The sequence below is a fragment of the Arachis hypogaea genome, chromosome 3, assembly GCF_003086295.3.
Source record: "Arachis hypogaea cultivar Tifrunner chromosome 3, arahy.Tifrunner.gnm2.J5K5, whole genome shotgun sequence".
Classification (NCBI taxonomy): Eukaryota; Viridiplantae; Streptophyta; class Magnoliopsida; order Fabales; family Fabaceae; genus Arachis; species Arachis hypogaea.
This window is the reverse complement of record NC_092038.1, coordinates 15445681-15473655: the sequence shown is the minus strand read 5'-3', so window position 1 is coordinate 15473655 and position 27975 is coordinate 15445681. Positions and strand designations below refer to the sequence as shown.

Below are 27975 nucleotides of genomic sequence, written 5' to 3'. Positions count from 1 at the left end.
TCATAATACATTTACTACTAATAATATATATTACCTAAATATATATCTTAGAAATAACAAAAATAAAATAAAATTGTATGGACCGAGTCTAATTAAGATTAAAATAATTTTTTTTATAATATTAAAATGAAACTTGCATTGGTATCATATGACTTTTCTTGCTGTAAGAAGATAAATAATTATTTTTCATTAATAAGATGGTCATATTTTTTTTATTAATATATTAACAATATAATTTTTTTCTATCTTTTTGGAAAAAATAATATTAGAATTAAAAAAGTAAATAATCAAATTTTTGAATAAAATTTAATATTTTCAAAAAGACACATAATATATGAAAGAACATTATTATATGTGCGGAAGACATTTTTAGGGGAAGATAACAGAGGACAATGATGCCAACTTGGTGTCACAACACCTAATCCTTTCTCAATGAAGCTATTAAATTCAGCACAAACAACTTTATGTCTACGAAATAAAACAGATGAAATATAAAATAGTTTTTATTAAAAATAATAAAAAAATGAAATTAAACAATTTAACAAACAATTTAAATGGATTATTGAATGAGAAGGAAAATCGAAATGCAAAACTCCAATAGGAGAGGATGGATCTATAAACTCACTTTGTTGGAAAAACTCTGCCAATTACATCACCGCTGATGTAGTAGATTAGGTAGAAACCTGATACCTAGACAATGACCGACAAAACCAAACCATGATCCATAAATATAAGAAAACATAAGTAGAAATTTCATCTTTCTAATCATTATAGAAACCAAAATATCAATAAAATAGACAAACCACATAAAAAAAATCTCAAGAGCTAACAAAAGGAGAAATGATAATCAAATTAACACGAAATTGCAGACAATGAAGGTGAAGAAGATGAATCCAATTGATAGACCATATTCAAATTAACATCAACTTTCAAAGAATATAAAAAAGAACATGAACCCAGAAACATACGAAGCCAGATAGACAATTCGCAAATTAGCAGATTCACAAACCCTAGACAGTAAAACCTGGATTAACAGTATAAGAGATACGAAATTTGATCACAAGGATATACACAATGAACAAAAAAGGAAAACGATGAAGACGAAAATAGGTTTGGAAGTAAAGGGACCAGAAGAGTGTACCTGATTGATTGGTTGCAGATCTTCTATTTGAGACTCTATGGGAAAATCATTAACATGCAATGAATAACAAGGAACCTAAGACCAAAGAAATAGAGGCTTTAGACAACGTTTGGTAGGGCAGAGAGAAGCAGATCAGGAGATGAAAACAAATGGGCTTGGGTTCAATTTCATGATTACCTGATAAACTAAATCCGCAATAAAAGGGGCTTGCGTGAAGGAATCGCAAGAAAAGATAGCTGATAGCAAAAGCAAAGAAGAGCACATGCACCGTTCCTGAGAAGAAGCCACGTTGGAGAAGAACGTCCAGCTTGGATCTCTGCGGGCCTGAAACGTGGATAGCTCTCCACATCGGAGATGAAACCACGCATATCTAAAAAAATGGCTTTTTCATATCAAACAAAATAACTGTATTTAAAAAATGGCTTTTTAAACTAAAAAAAAAAGCAAAATAAAATACAAAAATAAATCATCAAATTTATCCACTAAAGAAGATGATATCTTTTAAATGAGAACAACAATTATCTGCTTATAGAACATCCTATATTTATATAGACTATTTGATTATATTATATAGAAATCAAAGATTAATATAAAAGAAGAACACTGATAGACTCTAATAAATGCATAACATTTTAGTGCATAATTAAATACTTTAAATCTCAATAGTCTAATACAAAATATTTCCTGAAACAAAGAATTTGTATCAAATTTAAAAGTGAAATAATATTAAACTCGTGCAAAATTATTCTGCGCTAAAATAAAATGTTTAAAATATCATTCATCAAACTAGAATTTGACCTAAATATTAGAACCAAAATAATAATAAAAAATTGAAAACAGAAAGAACCAAGAAATTACTTTTACCAAAATAATAATAAAAAAATAGAACACAGAAAGCACCAAGAAATTAAGAAGTTAAAAAAAGTGACTTCTCTCATAATACATTTACTATTCATCACATTTCTATAAAATAAGTACTTTTAGACTATTAGATTATATTACATAGAGATCAAAGGTTAATATAAAAGAAAAACATTGATAGACTGTAATAGATACATAATATCTTAGTGCATAATTAAGTACTTTAAATAACAATACTATAACAATACTATAACGACTCTATAACGACCTAGTTCCATAAATTATTGTTAACTACAACTTAAATACCAAGATCTTAAGATATATTATTTAATTTCTTTTTTTTTTCTCACAATATCCCCTAATTTAATAGGTTAAGGACTAATTTATCGCGAGTCAGAACTCCATTTAAGGATTCGCCACTGGCCAATGAATTGCTACATGTACCAAACAGGATTCAAACCCTGACACTTGCTTAAGCAGATTAGTAAGTTAACTATTAGACTAACCTAAATTGATTTATATTTTTTAATCGTTTGTATACGATATAATATAATTATTGACTTGAGATACATTTTATAGATTATATTTTATTAATTTTTTGTCGTATGACATTTTTATTTTATTTTGTATTTGTTTGTCCCTCTCCTATAAAATTCCTTGTTCCAAAATGTGTTTATTGCCTTCCGTACTCAATATATAAGAGCTCAGGTTCTGGATCAAGTCTTCATTCTCTGTAAGCTTAGAACACTACCTTCTCAAAGCTTTATCCTTTACAACTTTTATGATTAAGTTTCATTATCTACAAGTTTTGCAGGCTATATCTTCCATATTTTGCATTCCATATACAGGATATTTATACTCTCTAATATACATGTAATATTTACTTTTTTGCAGCTATACTCACTTATTTTCTTATTCTCAATTAAGCTTTGACCACCACTATGAAAGAGTTTCTGAAAAAAAAAGGAAAAACATCCTTCAACTGAGTTATACATTGGAGTCAAAAGATAATTTGCATCCTCAACAAGTTATATAATAATAAAAAAAACACAAGATAACACGATCTTATCAAGTGTAAAAACGAAAATATTTAGAAAATTCGTTCTCCTTTTAGCTTTGATTTCATCCAAATTTTCTTTTGGAGATTTAATAATAATAATTATTCTTCTTAGGCATTCTATTCATTTTCGTCACCAAAATTGCTAAAGCCTCCTTAGACAATGAAGTGGCAGAGCATGAAAAGAAGAAAGTGTCATTCTAGAAGCCCAAACTATGTGATTGAATAAATCCTCCTCCATCTATTGCGGGTCGAGGACTCCTTGCCCTTCTTCAAACTCCGATTCATATTTTTCATTGAGAAATCTCTAATCAACATACACCAAGATCTTTTTTATATCATATTAAGGAATTCCTTGGTTCGGACCGAAAAAACAATGTCACTCGATCATTATCAGACTGACAGCAACCTTTTTTTATCTGTGAGGATCCCACCAGAGCGCCTTCTACTTCTAATAGGCCATGAACTTAATCAGAATCATTCTCAATGAGTCCATAAGAAGTGATCCCATTTTTTTCATCAGGTCCAGGTAGAGACCAAAGGTCTTGAGTGATCGATCCGGCAGAACAACTCAAAAGATAAAAAAGTATCATTAATTCCTTCATGCTCGTTCCAAGTTTGAAGTACCATTTGTACAAATAAGAATCCCCCTCAATAATTTGGATTTGGCCCCTGAAATGCTACCTCTTGTAGCATTCAGTTGCAAAGAGCTCTTCCTCCCAAAACATGTCAATGATAGTACTTAGTAGAATAGTTCCATTGAGAGGTTCTTGAAAGAAAAATGATAGTCTCTGTGTGCAATTTTGATGCATTCTGGTTAAAGCTTGAATCCAAAAACAATGTCTAAAGTGAAAAGCTATTTGAATCATCCCTTATCTATATATATATATATATTTATATTGTAATGTAACCTTCCATAGAATTATAGAAATGACATTGCAGCAATTTTTTTTAATAGAGTTTGTTTAAGAGTAAAAGTAAGAAGAAAATAATAATCAAAGATTAAATTTCTTATGTAATTATGCATTTATCAGATTAAATTGACTACATTTTATCCTTTTGATATGGTTCATTCCCATACATTGCAGTTCATAACTTTTCAACATCAACAATATATTGGTATTACCTTAGTTATTGATACATATTCCATGATTGAGCCTTCTCATGCTTACATTGTCTCTGATTTGTGGCATTTGAGAACCACCGATTTGCTTCTGCAATGGTTTCAAGACCAGCATTAAAATAAACCATGATTATACCCTTCACAAGATCAAATGAATATTTCCTGTACTTATTTGTGAAAAAGGAAAATTTAATCAAAGTAATTCCTCAAAATAATGCTAAGATTTTGAGATGCACCACAAAATAATAGTATATGAACAACCTAATTTAATAATGCTAAGATTAATTCCTTAATGAATATAGCAACATCAAACATATTCTATGTTGTTTGAGATGAATTAATTTATGTTTACTAATTGGTGGACGAAATTGTGATCACTATTCTTTGAGTTGCATTCATTGTAAAATTATGGAATTTAGAAATTGGCACGAGTGGACACAACTCCGTTCAACTAACCAGCAAGTGTACTGGGTCGTCCAAGTAATAAACCTTACGCGAGTAAGGGTCGATCCCACAGAGATTGTTGGTATGAAGCAAGCTATGATCACCTTGTAAATCTCAGTTAGGCAGATTAAATGGGTTTATGGGTTTTCGAAAATAGAAATAAGAAAATAGAAAATAATAAAAAGGATAGAAATACTTATGCGGATTCATTGGTGGAAATTTCAGATAAGCGAATGGAGATACTGTATGGCTCAAGAACGCCTGCTTTCCCACTGCTTCAACTCAATCCTTCTTACTCCTTTCTATGGCAAGCTGTGTATAGGGGTTCACCATCAGCGGTGGCTACTTTCAATCCTCTCGGGAAAATGGTCCTCTGCGGCTGTCACTCGCATGGCTAATCGTCTGGAGGCATCACCCATGGTTGATGGCTACATCCCATCCTCGCAGTGAAAACTACGCTCACGCGCTCTGTCACAGCACGGCTAATCACTGGTTGGTTCCCGCTCCTACTGGAATAGAATCCCTTGATCCTTTTGCGTCTGTCACTAACGCCCAGCACTCGCGAGTCTGAAGCACGTCACAGTCATTCATTACCGGAATCCTACTCGGAATACCACAGACAAGGTTAGACTTTCCGGATTCCCAGGATCCTACTCGGAATACCACAGACAAGGTGAGACTTTCTGGATCCTCATAAATGTTGCCATCTATCTAGCTTATACCACGAAGATTCTGTTGGGGAATCTAAGAGATACACATTCAAGCTCTGTTGCATGTAGAACGGAAGTGGTTGTCAATCACGCGCGTTCATAAGTGAGAATGATAATGAGCGTCACATAATCATCACATTCATCATGTTCTTGGGTACGAATGAATATCTTGGAATAAGAATAAGAGAGATTTGAATAAAAGAAAATAGAATTGCATTAATACTTGAGGTACAGCAGAGCTCCACACCCTTAGTCTATGGTGTGCAGAAACTCCACCGTTGAAAATACATAAGCAAAAGGTTCAGGCATGGCCGAATGGCCGGCCCCCATGTGGTCACAAGACCGAATGATCAAAGACTCTAATACAATAGTTAAATGTTCTATTTATAATAAACTAGCTCCTAGGGTTTACATGAGTAGGTTATTGATGCATAAATCCACTTCCGGGGCCCACTTGGTGTATGTTTGGGCTGAGCTTGATCAATCCACGAGCTGAGGCTTCTCTTGGAGTTGAACTCCGAGTTATGACGTGTTTTGGGCGTTCAACTCTGGATCATGACGTTTTTCTGGCGTTTAACTCCAGACAGCAGCATGTACTTGGCGTTCAACGCCAAGTTACGTCGTCAATTTCCAAATAAAGTATAGACTATTATATATTGCTGGAAAGCTCTGGATGTCTACTTTCCAACGCCGTTGAGAGCGCGCCAATTGGAGTTTTGTAGCTCCAGAAAATCCATTTCGAGTGCAGGGAGGTCAGATTCCAACAGCATCAGCAGTCCTTTTGTCAGCCTTCTTCAGAGTTTTGCTCAAGTCCCTCAATTTCAGCCAGAATTTACCTGAAATCACAGAAAAACACACAAACTCATAGTAAAGTCCAGAAATGTGAATTTAACATAAAAACTAATGAAAACATCCCTAAAAGTAGCTCAAACTTACTAAAAACTACCTAAAAACAATGCCAAAAAGCGTATAAATTATCCGCTCATCACAACACCAAACTTAAATTGTTGCTTGTCCCCAAGCAACTGAAAATCAATTAGGATAAAAAGAAGAGAATATACTATAAATTCTAAAATATCAATGAATATTAATTATAATTAGATGAGCGGGACTTGTAGCTTTTTGCTTCTGAACAGTTTTGGCATCTCACTTTTTCCTTTGTAGTTTAGAGTGATTGGCGTCTCTGGGAACTTAGAATTTTGGATAGTGTTATTGACTTTCCTAGTTAAGCATGTTGATTCTTGAACACAGCTACTTATGAGTCTTGGCCGTGGCCCTAAGCACTTTGTTTTCCAGTATTACCACCGGATACATGAATGCCACAGACACATAACTGGGTGAACCTTTTCAGATTGTGACTCAGCTTTGCTAGAGTCCCCAGTTAGTGGTGTCCAGAGCTCTTAAGCACACTCTTTTGCTTTGGATCACGACTTTAACCACTCAGTCTCAAGCTTTTCACTTGGACCTTCATGACACAAGCACATGGTTAGGGATAGCTTGATTTAGCCGCTTAGGCCTGGGTTTAATTTCCTTGGGCCCTCCTATCCATTGATGCTCAAAGCCTTGGATCCTTTCTACCCTTGCCTTTTGGTTTTAAGGGCTATTGGCTTTTTCTACTGCTCCTTCTTTTTCTTTCTATATTTTTTTCGCCATTTTTTTTCGCAAGCTTCCTTTTTCACTGCTTTCTCTTGCTTCAAGAATCAATTTCATGATTTTTTTCAAATCATCAATAACATTTCTCTTTGTTCATCATTCTTTCAAGAGCCAACAATTTTTAACACTCATAAACAACAAGATCAAAAATATGCACTGTTCAAGCATTCATTCAGAAAACAAAAAGTATTGTCACCACATCAATATAATTAAATTAAATTCAATGATGAATTCGAAATTCATGTACTTCTTGTTCTTTTGAATTAAAACATTTTTCATTTAAGAGAGGTGAAGGATTAATGGATTTTATTCATAGCTTTAAGGCATGGTTACATACTAATGATCATGAAGTAGAGACACAAAACATAGATAAACACAATATTAAAAACCGAAAACAGAAAGAAATAAAGAACAAGGAATGAATCCACCTTTAGTGGTGTCTTCTTCTTTGAAGGACCAACAATGTCCTTAAGCTCTTCTATGTCCCTTCCTTGCCTTTGTTGCTCCTCCCTCATTGCTCTTTGATCTTCTCTTATTTCTTGGAGAATGATGGAGTGCTCATGATGTTCCACCCTTAATTGTTCCATATTGTGGCTCAAATCTTCTAAGGAGGTGTTGAGTTGCTCCCAATAGTTGTTGGGAGGAAAATGCATTCCTTGAGGCATCTCAGGAATTTGTTGATGATGAGCTTCCTCATGCACTTCTTGAGAACCGTGCATGGTTTCTCTTGCTTGCTCCATCCTCTTCTTGGTGATGGGCTTATCCTCTTCAATGGGGGTATCTCCTTCTATGATAACTCCAGCTGAGTAACATAGATGGCATATAAGGTGAGGGAAGGCTAGCCGTGCCATGGGTGAGGGCTTGTCGGCTATTTTGTAGAGTTCATTGGAGATGACCTCATGAACTTCTACTTCCTCTCCAATCATGATGCTATGGATCATGATGGCCCGATCCACAGTAACTTCAGATCGGTTGCTAGTAGGAATGATAGAGCATTGAATGAACTCCAACCATCCTCTAGCCACAGGCTTGAGATCCAGTCTTCTTAGTTGAACTGGCTTGCCTTTGGAGTCTATTCTCCACTGAGCTCCTTCCACACATATGTCCATAAGGACTTGGTCCAACCTTTGGTTAAAGTTGACCCTTCTAGTGTAGGGGCGTTCATCTCCTTGCATCATGGGCAAGTGAAACGCCAACCTCACATTTTCCGGACTAAAATCTAAGTATTTCCCCCGAACCATTGTGAGATAGTTCTTTAGATTCGGGTTCATACTTTGATCATGGTTCCTAGTGATCCATGCATTGGCATAGAACTCTTGAACCATCAATATTCCGACTTGTTGCATGGGGTTGGTTAGGACTTCCCAACCTCTTCTTTGGATTTCATGTCGAATTTCCGGATACTCATTCTTTCTGAGCTTGAAAGGGACCTCGGGGATCACCTTCTTCTTTGCCACAACATCATAGAAGTGGTCTTGATGGCTCTTGGAGATGAATCTTTCCATCTCCCATGACTCAGAGGTGGAAGCTTTTGTCTTCCCTTTCCCTTTTTTAGAGGATGCTCCGGCCTTAGGTGCCATTGATGGTAATGGAAAAACAAAAAGCTTATGCTTTTACCACACCAAACTTAAAATATTGCTCGCCCTCGAGCAAGAAAGAAAAGAAGAGAAGAAGAAGAAGAAGAGAATATGGGAGAGAGGGGAAGAAGTAGGTTCGGCTATGTGGGAGAAGAAGGGGTTGTGTTGTGTGAAAATGAAGTAGAATGGAAGGGTATTTATAGGGAGAGGGGAGGGGGGGTGTTCGGCTATTTTGGGTGGGAATGGGTGGGAAATTGAATTTGAATTGTATGAGGGTAGGTGGGGTTTATGGGGATGAGTGGGTTGATGTGAATGGTGAATGGGGTAATTGGGAAGAGGAATTGAGGTGATTGGTGATGGGTGTTGGGAAGTGTGACATGGGGAGTAGGAAAATGAGATTTAGGATTAGGAGAGTGTGATTAGGATTAAAAGGTAAGGTGGGAATATGGTAGGTGGGGATCCTGTGGGGTCCACAGATCCTGAGGTGATCCTGTGGGGTCCACAGGATCCTGAGGTGTAAAGAAATATCATTCCTTCACCAAATAGGCATGTAAAATGCCTTCATGCATCATTCTGGCATTTAAACGCCCATTGGTGCACGTTCTGGGCGTTCAACGCCTATGTAAAGCATGTTTCTGGCGTTGAACGCCAGTTTCATGCTTGTAACTGGCGTTCAGCGCCAGTTTGTCTCCTCTAGGCACATTCCTGGCGTTCAGCGCCGGGATGTTGCTTGTTTCTGGCGTTCAGCGCCAGAATGGTGCTCTGTTCTGGCGTTGAACGCCAGCCAGATGCATCTTACTGGCGTTGAACGCCAGCCTGTGCGTCCTCCAGGGTGAAAATTTTTTTCTTCTGTTTTTGACTCTGTTTTTAATTTTTTTGATTTTTTTTCGTGACTCCTCATGATCATGTACCTAATAAAACACAAAATAACAATAAAATAAAAATTAGATAATTAAAATTGGGTTGCCTCCCAACAAGCGCTTCTTTAATGTCAATAGCTTGACAGTGGCTCTCATGGAGCCACAAGGTGATCAGGTCAATTGTAGTGTGTAGTCCCAACACCAAACTTAGAGTTTGGATATGGGTTTTAATACCAAACTTAGAGTTTGGTTGTGGCTTCACAACACCAAACTTAGAGTTTGACTGTGTGGGCTCTTCTTGACTTTGAACTGAGAGAAGTTCTTCCTGCTTACTCTCTTTTGTCACAGAGGGATGGCCATGTGCCTTAAACACAAGGTAGTCCCCATTCAATTGAAGGACTAATTCGCCTCTGTTGACATCTATCACAGCTCCTGCTGTGGCTAGGAAAGGTCTTCCAAGGATGATGCAATCATCCTCTTCCTTCCTAGTGTCTAAGATTATGAAATCAGCAGGGATGTAAAGGCCTTCAACCTTTACTAGCACATCCTCTACTATTCCATAAGCTTGTCTCATTGATTTATCTGCCAATTGCAATGAGAACAAGGCAAGTTGTACCTCAATGATCCCTAGCTTCTCCATTACAGAGAGTGGCATAAGATTTATCCCTGACCCTAGATCACATAGAGCTTTTTCAAAGCTCATGGTGCCAATGGTGCAAGGTATTAAGAACTTGCCAGGATCATGTTTCTTTTGAGGTAGAGTTTTCTGAATCCAAGTATCCAGTTCATTAATGAGCAAGGGAGGTTCACTTTCCCAAGTCTCATTACCAAACAACTTGGCATTCAGCTTCATGATAGCTCCTAGATATTGAGCAAATTGCTCTCCAGTCACATCTTCATCCTCTTCAGAGGAAGAATAGTCTTCAGAGCTCATGAATGGCAGAAGGAGATTTAATGGAATCTCTATGGTCTCTGTATGAGCCTCAGATTCCTCTGGATCCTTAATAGGAAACTCCTTCTTGCTTGAGGGATGTCCCAGGAGGTCTTCCTCACTAGGATTTTCGTCCTCCTCCTCCCTTGTGCATTCGGCCATATTGATTAAATCAATGGCCTTGCACTCTCCTTTTGGATTCTCTTCTGTATTGCTTGGGAGAATACTGGGAGGAGTTTCAATGACTTTCTTACTCAGCTGGCCCACTTGTGCCTCCAGATTTCTAATGGAAGATCTTGTTTCATTCATGAAACTGAAAGTGGCCTTTGACAGGTCAGAGACTATATTGGCTAGATTAGAAGTGTTTTGTTCTGAATTCTCTGTCTGTTGCTGAGAAGATGATGGATATGGCTTACTATTGCTCAGCCTATTGCGTCCACCATTGTTAAAGCCTTGTTGTTGATCCTTCCAGGAGAAATTTGGATGATTTCTCCATGATGGGTTATAGGTGTTTCCATAGGGTTCACCCATGTAATTAACCTCTGCCATGGCAGGGTTTTCAGGATCATAAGCTTCTTTAGAAGCTACCTCTCTAGCACTATTGGATGCATGTTGCAATCCATTCAGATTTTGAGAGATTATGTTGACCTGTTGAGTCAACATTTTGTTCTGAGCCAATATGGCATTCAGAGCATCAATTTCAAGAACTCCTTTCTTCTGAGGTATCCCATTATTCACGGAATTCCTCTCAGAGGTATACATGAATTGGTTGTTTGCAACCATGTCAATGAGTTCTTGAGCCTCTTCAGGCGTTTTCTTCAGGTGAATAGATCCACCTGCAGAATGGTCCAATGACATTTTCGAAAATTCAGAGAGACCATAATAGAATATATCTAATAGGGTCCATTATGAAAACATGTCAGATGGACATCTTTTGGTCAACTGCTTGTATCTTTCCCAAGCTTCATAGAGGGATTCACCATCTTTTTGTTTGAAGGTTTGAACATCCACTCTCAGCTTGCTCAGCTTTTGAGAAGGAAAGAATTTATCCAAGAAGGCAGTGACCAGCTTATCCCAGGAGTCCAGGCTATCCTTAGGTTGTGAATCCAACCATATTCTAGCTCTGTCTCTTACAGCAAAAGGGAAAAGCATGAGTCTGTAGACTTCAGGATCAACTCCATTCGTCTTTACAGTCTCACAGATCTGCAAGAACTCAGTTAAAAACTGATAAGGATCTTCAGATGGAAGTCCATAAAACTTGCAGTTTTGTTGCATTAATGCAACTAGTTGAGGCTTAAGCTCAAAGTTATTGGCTCCAATGGCAGGAATGGAGATGCTTCTTCCATCAAACTTGGACGTTGGCTTTGTGAAGTCACCAAGCATTCTCCTTGTATTATTATTATTATTTTCGGCTGCCATGTCCTTCTCTTGTTCGAAAATTTCTGAGAGGTTGTTTCTGGATTGTTGTAATTTAGCTTCTCTTAATTTTCTCTTCAGAGTCCTTTCAGGTTCTGGATCAATTTCAACAAGAGTGCCTTTTTCCCTGTTCCTGCTCATATGAAAGAGAAGAAAAACAAGAAAAGAAAGAGGAATCCTCTATGTCACAGTATAGAGATTCCTTTATGTTAGTAGAAGAAGAAAGGGGTAGAAGAATGGAGATGAAGATTCGGATTTTTGGATGAAGAGAGGTGAAGAGAAGTGTTAGTAATTAAATAATTAAATAGAAGAAGAGAAGAGAAGAGAAATTTCGAAAATAATTTTTGAAAAAGAGGTTAGTAATTTTCGAAAATCAAAGACAAAATATAATTAAAATTAAAATTTAAAACAAAAAGAATTTTTGAAAAAGAGAGGGAGAATTTTCGAAAATTAGAGAGGGAAAAGTAGTTAGGTGGTTTTGAAAAAGATAAGAAACAAACAAAAAGTTAGTTAGTTGATTGAAAAAGATTTGAAATCAAAATTTAAAAAGATAAGAAGATAAGAAGTTAGATAAGATATTTTGAAATCAAATTTTGAAAAAGATAAAATTTTTGAAAAAGATAAGATAAAAGATAAAAAGATATATTTGAAAAAGATATTTGAAAAAGATTTAATTTTAGAAATTATTTAACTAACAAGAAACTACAAGATAAGACTCTAGAATTTAAAGATTGAACCTTTCTTAACAAGAAAGTAACAAACTTCAAATTTTTGAACCAATCACATTAATTGTTAGCTAATTTTCGAAAATATGATATAAAAGATAAGAAAAAGATTTTGAAAATATTTTGAAAAAGATTTTTTTAAAATTTTCGGAAATTATATAAAAAAATGAAAAAGATATGATTTTTGAAAAAGATTTTGAAAAGATAAGATTTTTAAAATTGAAATTTTGACTTGACTTGTGAGAAACAACTAATTTTGAAAAATTTTTGACTAAGTCAACCCAAAATTTCAAAATTTTGGAGGAAAATAAGGAAAAGATATTTTTTTGATTTTAGAATTTTTAATTATGAGAGAGAAAAACAACAAAAATACTCAATGCATGAAATTTTTAGATCAAAACAATGAATGCATGCAAGAATGCTATGAATGTCAAGATGAACACCAAGAACACTTTGAAGTTCATGATGAACATCAAGAACATATTTTTGAAAAATTTTTTATGCAAAGAAAACATGCAAGACACCAAACTTAGAGATCTTTAATGCATGAAAAATATGAATGCAAAAATGCACATGAAAAACAACAAAAGACACAAAACAAGAAATCATCAAGATCAAACAAGAAAACTTGTCAAGAACATCTTGAAGATCATGAAGAACACTATGAATGCATGAGATTTTCGAAAAAATGCAAGAAAAATTTTAAAAACATGCAATTGACACCAAACTTAAAAATTAACTCAAGACTCAAACAAGAAACACAAAATATTTTTGATTTTTATGATTTTATGATTTTTTTGTATTTTTTTTATTATTATTATTTTCGAAAATATTTTTGGAAAAACAAAAAAGAAAAAAAATTTTTGAAAAAGATTTTTGAAAAGAAAATTACCTAATCTGAGCAACAAGATGAACCGTCAGTTGTCCATACTCGAACAATCCCCGGCAACGGCGCCAAAAACTTGGTGGACGAAATTGTGATCACTATTCTTTGAGTTGCATTCATTGTAAAATTATGGAATTTAGAAATTGGCACGAGTGGACACAACTCCGTTCAACTAACCAGCAAGTGTACTGGGTCGTCCAAGTAATAAACCTTACGCGAGTAAGGGTCGATCCCACAGAGATTGTTGGTATGAAGCAAGCTATGATCACCTTGTAAATCTCAGTTAGGCAGATTAAATGGGTTTATGGGTTTTCGAAAATAGAAATAAGAAAATAGAAAATAATAAAAAGGATAGAAATACTTATGCGGATTCATTGGTGGAAATTTCAGATAAGCGAATGGAGATACTGTATGGCTCAAGAACGCCTGCTTTCCCACTGCTTCAACTCAATCCTTCTTACTCCTTTCCATGGCAAGCTGTGTATAGGGGTTCACCATCAGCCGTGGCTACTTTCAATCCTCTCGGGAAAATGGTCCTCTGCGGCTGTCACTCGCATGGCTAATCGTCTGGAGGCATCACCCATGGTTGATGGCTACATCCCATCCTCGCAGTGAAAACTACGCTCACGCGCTCTGTCACAGCACGGCTAATCACTGGTTGGTTCCCGCTCCTACTGGAATAGAATCCCTTGATCCTTTTGCATCTGTCACTAACGCCCAGCACTCGCGAGTCTGAAGCACGTCACAGTCATTCATTACCGGAATCCTACTCGGAATACCACAGACAAGGTTAGACTTTTCGGATTCCCAGGATCCTACTCGGAATACCACAGACAAGGTGAGACTTTCCGGATCCTCATAAATGCCGCCATCTATCTAGCTTATACCACGAAGATTCTGTTGGGGAATCTAAGAGATACACATTCAAGCTCTGTTGCATGTAGAACGGAAGTGGTTGTCAATCACGCGCGTTCATAAGTGAGAATGATAATGAGCGTCACATAATCATCACATTCATCATGTTCTTGGGTACGAATGAATATCTTGGAATAAGAATAAGAGAGATTTGAATAAAAGAAAATAGAATTGCATTAATACTTGAGGTACAGCAGAGCTCCACACCCTTAGTCTATGGTGTGCAGAAACTCCACCGTTGAAAATACATAAGCAAAAGGTTCAGGCATGGCCGAATGGCCAGCCCCCATGTGGTCACAAGACCGAATGATCAAAGACTCTAATACAATAGTTAAATGTTCTATTTATAATAAACTAGCTCCTAGGGTTTACATGAGTAGGTTATTGATGCATAAATCCACTTCCGGGGCCCACTTGGTGTATGTTTGGGCTGAGCTTGATCAATCCACGAGCTGAGGCTTCTCTTGGAGTTGAACTCCGAGTTATGACGTGTTTTGGGCGTTCAACTCCGGATCATGACGTTTTTCTGGCGTTTAACTCCAGACAGCAGCATGTACTTGGCGTTCAACGCCAAGTTACGTCGTCAATTTCCGAATAAAGTATGGACTATTATATATTGCTGGAAAGCTATGGATGTCTACTTTCCAACGCCGTTGAGAGCGCGCCAATTGGAGTTTTGTAGCTCCAGAAAATCCATTTCGAGTGCAGGGAGGTCAGATTCCAATAGCATCAGCAGTCCTTTTGTCAGCCTTCTTCAGAGTTTTGCTCAAGTCCCTCAATTTCAGCCAGAATTTACCTGAAATCACAGAAAAACACACAAACTCATAGTAAAGTCCAGAAATATGAATTTAACATAAAAACTAATGAAAACATCCCTAAAAGTAGCTCAAACTTACTAAAAACTACCTAAAAACAATGCCAAAAAGCGTATAAATTATCCGCTCATCACTAATGCAGTCTGAAGAGTGATTTTTGTGAAAGCAACTATAGTCACTTCCATCTAAAACTGATTTTGAAGCTTAAAATCCAATGAGTATGGTTCTACTAGAAACCAAATAAGCTTAGAAAATATTAATTCGAGTGTCTCAATTTATTAAGGAGAAAAATTGAAATCCAAGTATAAAGAAAATTCATACTGGAGAAGTTCAATTTTTGTCTGCCCCATGCTGCAACTTAACATGCTTCAGTGTACCTAGGAATCAGTAAGGTAGATCGGTATTACTCGTGGAACAAAGATGAAAATCCATGTCAAGAATCCAAAATACTCAACTACCAATACAAGGTCAAAATCAGTTTGATAAAATACGTTAATCAGCAACGAGACTATATCATAGTTCAACTTTTGATCCCAAAAGAAATTGTACTAACATTCAAAGAAATTCTAAAAAAATGCAACCTCAAATTGTACAACATTGTTTCACTTTTAATTCTTTATCCTAACCTCAGCCATCACAATGCAAAGAAGATTTAGAAAAACCAAAGAAATAGGTGTAAAAACAATTGTAATTGGAATTAGAATCACCAGATCTTTTAAGACAGGTGTAGCTAATAACAAACAACAAAACTCCAAACCATGTTTTAATAATAAAAGCTTTTTCAACATGTTTAAACAAAGTCAATGCAATAATCCCTATATAGGATTTCAACAAGTAATGAAATTTTAAGATACTTCATATTTAAACCATATTAACCAAATTCACATTGTGTGATAACATACTTTAACATACAGATTTCTTCAGCTGTCATCAGATTGTAAGAAATAGCAAAACATCAAAAATAGTTAACAAAAAAGTGGGGTCATGCATTTGGCAGATGAATTTGTTTTAAAGATAGCAGTGAAAATCATATACCTATGTCATTAATCTTAGGCTCTTGGCACTACATATCTTTTCCTAGGAAAATTCAATCAAATAAAGCACAGTTGCTCATCACACCAATCATGAGCTCTAGGTTACTATTAAGAAATCTTAAGCACTAACGAATCAGTTACAACAAAGAATATCTACCAAAACAGGATGCATTATAGCCATGGCAACAAAGAGAGACTCAAAAGTCACCCAATAACAAAAGTTCAAAATTCATTCATAATAATGAGATAACCAAAACCGCTGCTATTGAGTTCATGATGATTCCCAAATCTTCCAATCCAATTGCCACAAAATTTACCAAGTTCTGTAATAATTTCAACAATAATAGAAAAATTATTAATTTAAGTTGATGTGTCTTACCTTCTATAAACCATTTAATAAGCCTCTAGCAATCATTTCCCGAAAGACAATAAATATGGGGGAGTTTACTTTAAATACGGGGGAAATGAAAAGATCGAAAGACAATAAGAGTGCAGGGAAGCTTCACAACTAACAAGGATTCCCTTTGAGTAATGAAGATCACAACCATTTCAGCTTAGGAATAAATTAACATCAATGCACATATATAATTACAAAAACAAAAAAGGAAATAATGATAGATCCCACAAGCCATATATAACAGCCATCTAGTCACCAAAAATGCCATAAAATAAGCAACGACAAAGAAAACACTTAGGTGTGGGTAAAGCAGAATAAAGAAACACAATCATGTGAAGATCTAAAAGCATTAGGTGTGGGTAAAGCAGAATAAAGAAACACAATCATGCGAAGATCTAAAAGCATTAGTATGGAATGGAAAGATGATAGAGAAGATGGTAACAAAACACAAGTTAAAAAGAAAGAGATACAAACAACATTTTGTGATGTCTAACAAGAAGAATCTCACCAACCTTTATCCTTGCAATAGGCCTCTAGATATCATTTCACGAAGAAGTTTCTCCGCCTTATCATTTTCACCTTTTTCAAACAGAGCACGAATGATTATTTCGTAAGTCACAGCATTTGGTAAGCAACCATTGTTTTCCATTTTTGACAAGAAAGCCAATGCTTCATGAAGCAGTCCCTCTTTGCAAAGCCCATTGATCATAATAGTGTATGTCCTCACATTTGGACAATAGCCTTTAACAGAAAGATCTTGAAAAATCTCTCTTGCATTTTTGAATCTTCCACTTTTGCTCAGGCCATCTATAAGTATATTGTATGTATATATATCTAGATCAATGTCACTCTCTTTCATTTGATTGAATAACATAAGTGCCTTGTCATATTGTTTCATATTGAACAAAGCATCCAGCAAGGAACTGTAAGTGACTATATTAGCGGGTTGACCTCGATCATGCATCTTTTCAAGAAGCTCCAAGGCACAAAGGATTCTCCTTGATTTTCCCAAGCCATCAACTAGAGTATTTTAAGTTACCGTGTCAGGAACCAAGTTCTTGCGTTGCATCTCTTCGAAGAGATTCAAGGCATCATCAATCATTTTACTTTTGCAAAAGCCATTAATCATGATATTGTAACTCCGAACATTAGGAAACGCTCTACTCTCGGCCATTGTGTTGAATACATATTTTGCCTTATTTACCTGATTAACCAAACAATATCCATCCATTAAGCTGTTATAAGTAACCACATCTGGTTTCACACCATCTTTTTGTCATTACAGCCAACACACTCTTAGCATCTTTGATCTTTCCTTCCTTGCATAGTCCATCAATTAAAGTACTATAGGTACAAAGATTTGGAGTAATGTTTTTCAACATCATATGATTTAGTAAATCAATTGCTTCCTTTAGTTGACCCGCAAGGCACAATCCATAAATTATTGTGTTGTACGTGATAACATTAGGATAAATTCCTTTAGCAAGCATTTCATAGTATAAATGAAAAGCATCATTTATAAGTGTAACCTTACAGAGGCTATCAATAATTGCACTGTACATGACGACACTAAGAACAATTCCATGCCGTGGGATCTTTCTCAACACTTGAACAGCAGCTGATGTGTGTCCGATCTTACAGAGCCCATTGATCAACGTCCCATAAGTAACTTTATCAAACTGAAATCCTTGAGCCAGCATTGTGTTGTGAAGGTGCTGTGCTTTTTCAAGCTTACCAGAGAGACAGAGACCTTTAGTGAGTGTATTCAATGTTATGGTATCAGGCTGAAAGCTCATCTTGAGAATCTTGGCGAATACAGAGAAAGCGAGAGTGATCCGACCCATGCCGCAGCAACAATTGATTAAGATATTCAAAGTGACTATGTTGGGTGCAATTCCTGTGGCTTGCAATTGTTGGAAAAGGGAAATGGCGGCGTGGAAATGCTTCATCTTGGCAAGGGATCCCAAAATCTTGTTAAATTGGATGATGGGAGGAGTACGACGCATAGAGAGCATGCGAGTGAAGGAATCAACAGCATCGTCAACTTCACGAAGGGATGGAGGCTCAGAATGAAAGTGAAGGCTTGTCCATGAACAGAAAGATGAAGGGAAGGGAGGGAGAGTGGAGAGTGGAACAAAATTAGGGATTTGACGAACAGAAACTCTAAACCTTGTTGCATACAACATTGTTGATTCCTTCCGAATTCTAAATAACAGCCACCTCCCAAGTCCCAACTAAGAGAAATTTGCTACTGCGTTTATAGGCCGAATAATTTAGATATGGAAAATATCGTGGTGTATTGTTAGAAAATGGAGACACAGTGTGTATTGTGTGTATTACACATAAGTGGATGTGTCAGATAGAAGTACAACACGCTGTATGTATTATAGATAGATAAACGTATCAGATGGAAGCACAACAGGCAGAGGACGTATTGCCTGAATCACGTGGGGGCATGGAAGTTAGATGGCATGATGTGGGTGAGCCAACTAGGCAGCACATAGGGGTGTGTTTAGTCAGCATGCAGAGGACATGCTGACGTGGCAAAGGATGGTTGGCTAGGAGGGGCAGAACTTGGCAGGCATGATGAGTCAGCACGCAGGGAGTGTGCTGACGTAGCGAAGATTGATTGGTCCAAGTATGCAGCACGTGGGGGACGTGCTGAGTCAGCACGCGGGGACGTTCTGACACGTGTCAAAGCGTGATTGGCTTAGGCAGGTAGCACGTGGGGGCGTGTTAATGGCAACCCTCTATATAAGGTAGAGCTCGATAGTATTTTGCATACTGAATAAGATTTGAGTGTGTTTTGAGTGTTCTTTGAGGTTGTTGTTAGTGTAATGGAGGGTACCGCAAATTTGGTGGTGTATTGAAACGGTGAGATACTACATAATACTCATGAGGGAGTGAGGTTTGTGTCCCAGAATCCGTTTTCGTTTGTGATTCCACGCACGATGACATTAATGGAGCTGCAGAACGGCCTCTGTCAAAGCATGGAGAATGGTACGTTAATGAGAGTGAGCAGAATTCTGTATCGGAATCCGGTTGTAGTTTTTAATGGTCTAATACATTTTGATACCATACCGATCACTAATGAAGCGAGTATGCAAAATATGCGAGACATGTTGACCCCCAACTATAAGTATGGATCCGCTCGAAATCGCGAAGTAATGGTAGATATTTCGCATGGGTATATGCGGTCGAATTGTCCGTGAATAGGGTCGACCCTAACAAACAGAAGATTTGACATCTGACGTATCTTCTGATGGACTCCTCAGTGTCCAATGGCTCTGCGTCTCTGATACGTCGAACCCAACCCAACTTTATATAGGACTTCGAATTATGACTGACTGATGGCTCACGACCGAATATCGTTATGCCCTGACTTTGAACAAAGTCGCTACTACTATCTGTCCATCCACTGACAGGCTCTCCATCAATGGATAGGCCGAATATATGAGCGACATCCTTTAATGTCACTGTAACCTCACCGACCAACAATACAAAGGTGTGGGTTTCTGGCCTCCACCTTTCAACCAGAGCAGCTAACATGGGGTGAAATCCTCTTATGACTCCAATCCTAGAGACGTGGTAGAATCTCGTGGCGCGTAAGTAGTTCTCCACCATCGGATTCCACGTCTGTGACGGATCCAGTTTACGCACCAACAAATTCCTGTTAGGCTGCATCAACAAAGATATATGTTACATTAATTAAATAATAATCCTTATAAATATTTTAATAAACATTCACATATTTATTTTAATATCTTATTTATTAAAATATTTAACATTACTTATCTATTTATTTATTTATTTATTAAAATTTTAAATTCTTTATTTATTTGTCGAATAAAATATTTAATCCTTACAAAAAAAATTTATGCGATAACAATATTAAATAGCATTTATCACTATTATTTAATAATCTTTATTTATCAAATTATTTATTTTTCAATTTTTTAATAACAATATATTATACTACTTTATACATTTTACATATTTAATTTATTATAACATTTATTTATTAATATACGCAACATATATAATTTGAAAAATTCAAAATATTTTTTATTCTTGAATATATTCATAATAACAAAAATTATAAAAAATTATTAAAAAATTACATATTATTATTATTATTAACGTTTATTTTATAAAAATTATTGTTATATTCTTAAAATATTTATAAAATACACAAAATAATATTCTCATTACAAAATATATATGCATAAATAATATAAATACATAAAAAATAAAATAAACTTTAAATACAGAAAAAATTAAAATTTATCAACTTACATAAATAGGATAATCCAAATAGTTGATAATATGTTCTTCGAGTACTATATAATTACGTACCATTTTTTTAATCTCTTAAATTAATAATTTTTTTCTTTCGCCGTATAAATTTAACTCACTACTACTCACTACACTCTCCTCACTACAACCTACACACTAACACGGACACACTTCTTTCTTTCCTTCTCTCTTATTTTTTGGCTTCAGCATCTGTGTGATGAATGGGAGAAGAAGAGAGTCGAAGAGTGCATATATATACATGAAGGAGGTACACTGGTGCTGGTTCTCGGGATGGGGGTTGTCCCCTGCATGCAGGCAGGCCTGCAACACGCCCCCCGCGTGGTGCAGCAGCAGCATTGGAACTCCGCGAAACCCTGCTGCGCTTCACGCCCCACCACGTCGCTCTCCCGCTCAGCCACCACGTTCTAGGCGTGTTGAGGGTGAGCTCCACCCATTGGCAATTCTCCTCTTTGGCCAATATCCAACCAATACACCACCACTGCATCCATAAAGAAAATAATTTCCGGCGTTTACATGTCTAGATTTTTATTCATTTATTTTGAGGATAATACTTTTTATAAACTCAATTCCGCTAGAAAATTACTAGAGATTTAGTTGACAAATATTTTTGAACTACATTTTATATTAATTAATTGGTGTATATTCCTGTGTCCTGTACAAGATAATACACAAAATTATATAAAAATTTTTATTAAAAAATTAAATAAAAAATATATAGTAATTATTATTATAAATATTTTATAATTATTATAAATATTTTATGCTTAATTAAGTATTTGGAGTTTGAATCCCATTTTGTGTGTATATTAATTAATTGGCTAACGGCAAACCCTGAATAAATAGAACATCAATACATGGTGGATTAGTCATCGACCTGCCGAGTTAGAAAATTCATAGAAAAAAATAGTATTTGTCTTTAAAGTAAAACAATTTTTTATTGATAGCAATACTTATAGAGATTTATCTTTATTGAAATTTACTCGAAACAATTTTATTTGTTAGTATCATATTTATTCTTGAAGTCAAAACAATTATATTTTATGGCATAATTATCAAGTTTTCAAACTTATATACAAAACATCATCATTGAGTATTAGTTAGTGTGAAAAAAAATCAAAAACAACTTTTATTATTCAATATATAATTTATTTTATTAAAAATAAATTAGTATTTTATGAATTGGTAAATATATTTTTTCTAACTTCTTACAATATTTTATTTGATAAATCATTAGAAAATAGTAAATGACTACACTATCTTACAATATGAAATACAAAATAATTTCTTATCATAAAATTAATTATGGTTAATGAAATAAAATTCAAAACTATTTTTTTATTTTCTTAGTCAAATTTAAATTTAAAATTGGTTAACAACTCATCTTTTTTTTTATTTCAATAAAAAATAAAATTGATTAAGTGCAAAATATTTAGAATTTAATGATTTCGATCATTTAAATTTTAATTACCAAAAATTAGATTAAAAACTAATTATAACTTAATAATCAATAATATATATTAGTACGTAAATAAAAATATCTAATGTATTAATTATTTAATTTTTTGACAGGACTAAAGTATAATTTATTGAAGGTTGATTTATTGTCAAAATCTTTTATAACTGTTGTAGTTTGTGAAAATAGTGATTTTATTTTTTATTATTATTTAAACTTTTATTCATAATTTTTAAATTATATAATTAACTTAATTAATAATCTTTATTATTATTTTTTTACTAAAAAATATTAGTTTATACTATTTATATATTTTTTAATACTAATAAATAAGTAGGTATTTATATTTTTATACTTATTATTTTAGATGGTGACTTAAATTACTTATTTTATATATTAAATAATATAAATAATAGCTGATCTTTTAAATTTATTAAATATTAAGAGAAGAAAACTTATGCAATAAATCATATAAATAGTCATTACAAAAAATAAAAAAATATTTATCATATATAATAATTCTTAATATATGTAGTGTCATATATATATTAGGATTATCTATTTTAATTATGCGAGGGATTATTGTTACTTTTACTTTTTTATTACATTAGTAAATAATATTTAAAACTAAAAAAAATTAATTATTTTTTTAATTTGAATAAAAAAATTCTCTTGTAAATATATCAAATTTCTGCATATACTAAATATTATAATATTTAATAGTATAATATTTGTTATAATATTGACTCAAAATATTATTTCAAAATATATTTAGGTCTAGTAAGACTTCAAAAAAAGTAAGATCAACCTAAACCCATTGTTAGGACCTCAGATCCGACTTAGGTTTATTACCTTAAGACCCAATATAGATGGAATCCACATATCCCCTTTTAAATGGGTTCAGATTGGATCTCCGTTGCTAATTAGGTACGATAATGAATACTCAGAAATAGTGTGACCAGCCCCTTTCCAATCCCTTACTTCTATTAAAAAAAATGTCCATGTTCCATTTTCGTCTTTGCAAGTCCTTATTTAGTTATCTCTTCAGGAAACACAAATTTTTCTGAGTATCTACAAATATTCTTTGGATATTGTTAAAAAAATAACAAAAAAGAACATATTATAATAACCATAAAATAATCAATTCAATATAATCTAATACAATTCATATCATATTCATTATGAAAAAAAATATTCTAAAAAAAAAGATAAAAACCTATTCCAACATAATATCATAACATAAATTTTTTAGACAATACTAAGCAATATAATAACAGACTTAAGAGGCAAAGAATATGTGTGTGTGAGAGAAAGAGAGAGAACCGAAGCTAAAAATGAGTCTAAAAGAAAAAGAAATGATTCAAATTAGAGACAGAAATTAGGGTTACTAAATTCAAAAAATATATTTATGTATATATAAATTAGGATACATCAGTGATTCTATGTATAATATCTTTTGAAGCATATCACTTTTATTATATGAAAATAATTTAGATATTTTTAAATGTGATTATGATAATTAATTAAGTATTATCCTAGTAAAAATATAAGATATAATGCAAAAAAAATTAAAACGACATAAATTTTTTATTATAGTAAAAATATAAGATATGATGCAAAAAAAAACAAAATTAAAACGACATAATTTTTTTATTAAAAGAATATATTCTTTGTTCATTTTCTTAGACACAACTATTTGTTTAAATTATAAATTTTAATTGATATAAATGAATGACAGTTAAATATACCCAAAAAAATTAGCAATTAATAAAAAAATAAAATTTAAGTAAGATAAACATGTTCTGCAAATATTGAAATAAAATAAAAGCCTTCAATTATGACATTAACCATAATCATATATATTTGCTTTAAGATTTATACTTTAAAAATTCAAAGCATTAATATTTTGTATTTTTTATTCTTTAAATTTTAAAATATCATATTAGTTACTTTCTCATAATAGCAATTCTTTTAAAAAAATAAATATAATTAAATGATCCTAAAAATGTATAATAATTTTAAAAATATAAAAAAATATACAATTACCTAAAATATAACATTTGTGTAACAACTAAAATTTAATTGCTAATATAAAGTTATATATAATATTATATCATAATCAAATAAGTATTTAATTAAAAAATTTATATTTTTCTAATATAATAAAATAAAAATTTGAACTCAACTATAATAAGTGCTCAAATTTAAATTTTTATAAATCAAATTTTATTATTTTTTATCAGAATAAATTATGCAATAAAAAATTTATAAAGACATTATTGATACTCAAATAATAGAAATCAGATCATATTAATTAGTGTATACATAATAGTTTAAAATTATAAAGTTAAATATTCATCATATATATATATAATATTAATATTAGTAGAAAATATATAATCTATTCCTAAATAAAAAATTATTATTAAAAGTATAATATGCAGACAAAAAAATAAATTATAAATTGCAAAAACTATCTCTAAAATTTATTACATAAATAGTAAAAATTATGTATCTATATAAATTAAATTATATTAAATTGTAAGATATTTAATCAAATTAATTAATTAGTTGTAATTTATTAAATTAAATAATTTTAAAAAATTGAATAACACTTTTCATAAATATGTCACTCTAAATAATCTAAATTAAAAAAATATAACTAAATTATATAATACAACATAATATTCTTATAAATTTCTTTTATAATAGATCTATTGGTGAGATATTTATCATCATTTATAGAATATTCTAATCTCACAATTATTTAGTCTTTATTTTTTTTAAAAAAATGCATTATTTATTTGAAAAAAAATATTTATTCACTATTATCATTTAAATAAAATATAAAATAGATATTAAACAAATTTTTTTAATAATTACTCCACCATAAATATGTATCTAGAGTTTAAGAACATATGAAATAAATATAACACTTAACCCTTACACTAACACAATAAGATCATCATCATAAGCCCCTTTAACACAAATTAAATAAATTAACATACAATAATAAAGAAACAATCAAATTAAAAAAAAGGGCAAATGACATACACGATTTCACCAAAATAAAAAACGTTACAAGATTTCACCAAGAGCACTTTTCTATATAGTTTGAATTAGTGCAATTCGAATTACATACACTCAAGCATTAATTCGAATCACCCTTATTCGAATTACACACACTAATTCGAATCAAGCTGATTCGAATTACACACACACTCATTCGAATGGGTTAGGTTCGAACTAGTCAATTTGTCGTGCCCATAGTAATTCGAAACAGGCTGTTTCGAATTACTCCCTGTTTTGCCTATATAAGTAGTTCAAACTAACTTCATTCGAACCACTATTCTAAATCCATACCCCACTAAATCCTAGAAAAAATGACTCAGAATAATTCCAACAAAGGCTTGAGCAGAATATTTAGCCGATGGGACCGGACCGACTTTATCGTTTGGATAGAGTAGCCCATATAGCTGGTGTCATCAACGAAGAGGTTAGTGCGAACTTATTCTTTTAAAATAGGATTGAATAACTTATTTTTTATATTTTTTATATATTTTTTTTTGTTAGTAGTTTTGATAGTTAATGATGTTAGTGGCATTGTTAGTGAATGATTTTAGCGGTTTTGTTAGTGGTTTTGATAATGAATGATGTTAGTAGTTTTGTTAGGGGTTTTGTTAATGGTCTCGGGGGTGAATGATGTTATTGGTTTTGTTAGTGAATGATGTTAGTGGCTTTGTTAGTGGTTTTGTAAGTGATTTTGTTAGTTTTGTTAGTGAATGATGCTAGTGGTTTTATTAGTGGTTTTCTTAGTGGTTTTGTTAGTGGTGTTGTTAGTGGTTTTGTTAGTGGTTTTGCTAGTGGTTTTGTTGGTGATTTTGTTAGTGGTTTTGTTAGTGAATGATCTTTTATTAGTGAATGATTTAAGTGATTTTTATTTTCTGGTACATTATCTTTGCAGCCCTAACGATGTATCTCGAGCATGTGACGACAGCAGGGTATGCGTCTGAACGAGAAGTACATTCCGTACTTGCAGATGGCCAGCTTATACCATCTTGTAAGCTAAACGAGAGATGGTTCAGACTAGATGAGCCCCTGGTCAGTACAATCATTGAGCGCTGGCGTCCGGAGACGCACACATTTCATATGCCGTTCAGAGAGTGCACTATTACACTGCAGGACGTGGAATACCAGTTTGGCGTGTTGATCGATGGACGTTATGTTAGTGGTTGCCTGACAGATTTTCAAACGTACATCCACGGTGGTCGGCCAGCTTGGGTGTGGTTTCAGGAGTTGCTGGGTGTGTTACCTACTGTTAACCAAATCCAAAAGTTTGCAGTGAACTGCAACTGGTTCCAGGAGACCTTTGGAGAGCTCCCTGAGGGAGCCGATGAGCCCACAGTTAGGAGGTATGCCCGGGCCTATATCATGATGCTGTTAGGGACTCAGCTATTTGCCGATAAGTCTAGCAACCGCATTCAAATTAGGTGGCTCCCATACGTAGCTAGGCTTGAGGACATGGGTGGCTATAGCTGGGGATCAGCTGCTCACTCGTGGTTATATCGGTGCATGTGCTGCATGGCGAATAGACATGTGGTGAAGTTAGCCAGACCGTTATAGCTACTTCAGTCATGGATCTTCTGGCGCTTTCCTAGATTTAGGTCAACTGGGTATGATACGTTCAGCTAGCCCTTGGCCTCGAGGTATTGTTAATATATTCTATCGTCTACTATTATTTTATTATATCTACGTTTATATTGTTATATTACTTGGTGTTATTTTCATTTCGTGATAACATGGGCGTGGGTTGCAGATGGTCAGATCACAATCCTACAGCGAGTGAGAAAGGACCTCGAGTGCAGATGTGGAGGCTCAGAAGAGACCTCTTATAGGCTGGGGATGTAAGTATATGAACCACTCCTTCTGATTATATACTCTTTCATATTAGCAAGTGTTCTTGGCTAAACGCTGATGGTTTGTGTTCGCAGTTTATTTGGATTCCGTACAACTCCCTTGACATTCATCATGTTGTGCATCCGGAGATATTAGAGCCTCTACATACGGCGTTATGGAGGTTTGTGACGGTGCTGATATATTTTGCCGTTATAGAGTGGCACCAGATAGATCGGGTGCTACCGCAGTTTGGTGGAGTACAGTCCCGACCCCAGCCCGCCCTCAACATCGAATTCTTGATGTCCAAGGATGGTAGAGGTGGTGATCGTTGGTTTCCGTACAGCTTGCAGTTCTGGCACGTTCATTGGGAGAGCCGGGCAGATCATGTGCTTCGGTTTGATGTTGTGCCAGACCCAAGTCCATCACATGATTTTCTGGATTGGTGGGGTCAGCATAGTAAGAGATTACTGTCACATGAGCTATATCTCGGTGATCCCAGAGCCGTGCCTATTTTGGTCGAGGCGACACAGTGAGGTGTCGGACGAGTGCCTGTCATGGATCAGGTGGATGATGTTCCAGATAGGCGTCGCGTTGAGTGGAGAGCTCGTGTTGGGACACATAGGAGCCAGCGTGAGTGGAGGTAGCTCGGTTAGGCCATGGCAGAGGGAGACGCTAGGGGGAGGGGTGGTGGCAGACGACGGGGACGTGGTGGATGACGCAGGGTCCATGCTGGAGTAGACGACGACGGGGGCCATGACGAGGAT

At 34.3% G+C, this 27975-nt stretch overlaps 2 protein-coding genes and 1 non-coding gene across 3 annotated transcripts; 2 read left to right on the top strand and 1 right to left on the bottom strand.

Annotated features, from left to right (window-relative positions):
* Positions 1 to 11273: 11273 nt before the first annotated feature.
* On the top strand, positions 11274 to 11377 carry LOC112792847 (small nucleolar RNA R71). Its single transcript, XR_003197569.1, has one exon. It is a non-coding gene; the product is annotated as a small nucleolar RNA R71 (small nucleolar RNA).
* Positions 11378 to 17507: 6130 nt separating this feature from the next.
* LOC112789650 (uncharacterized) lies at positions 17508 to 18794 on the bottom strand. Its single transcript, XM_029296182.2, has one exon. It carries the CDS (start codon positions 18729 to 18731, stop codon positions 17784 to 17786), a length of 948 nt encoding a protein of 315 aa, XP_029152015.1. The 5' UTR covers positions 18732 to 18794; the 3' UTR covers positions 17508 to 17783.
* Positions 18795 to 26287: 7493 nt separating this feature from the next.
* On the top strand, positions 26288 to 27744 carry LOC112773333 (protein MAIN-LIKE 1-like). The gene is made up of 3 exons (XM_025818412.1): positions 26288 to 26416; positions 26498 to 26914; positions 27307 to 27744. Exons 1-3 carry the CDS (start codon positions 26288 to 26290, stop codon positions 27742 to 27744), a joined length of 984 nt encoding a protein of 327 aa, XP_025674197.1.
* Positions 27745 to 27975: the final 231 nt, after the last annotated feature.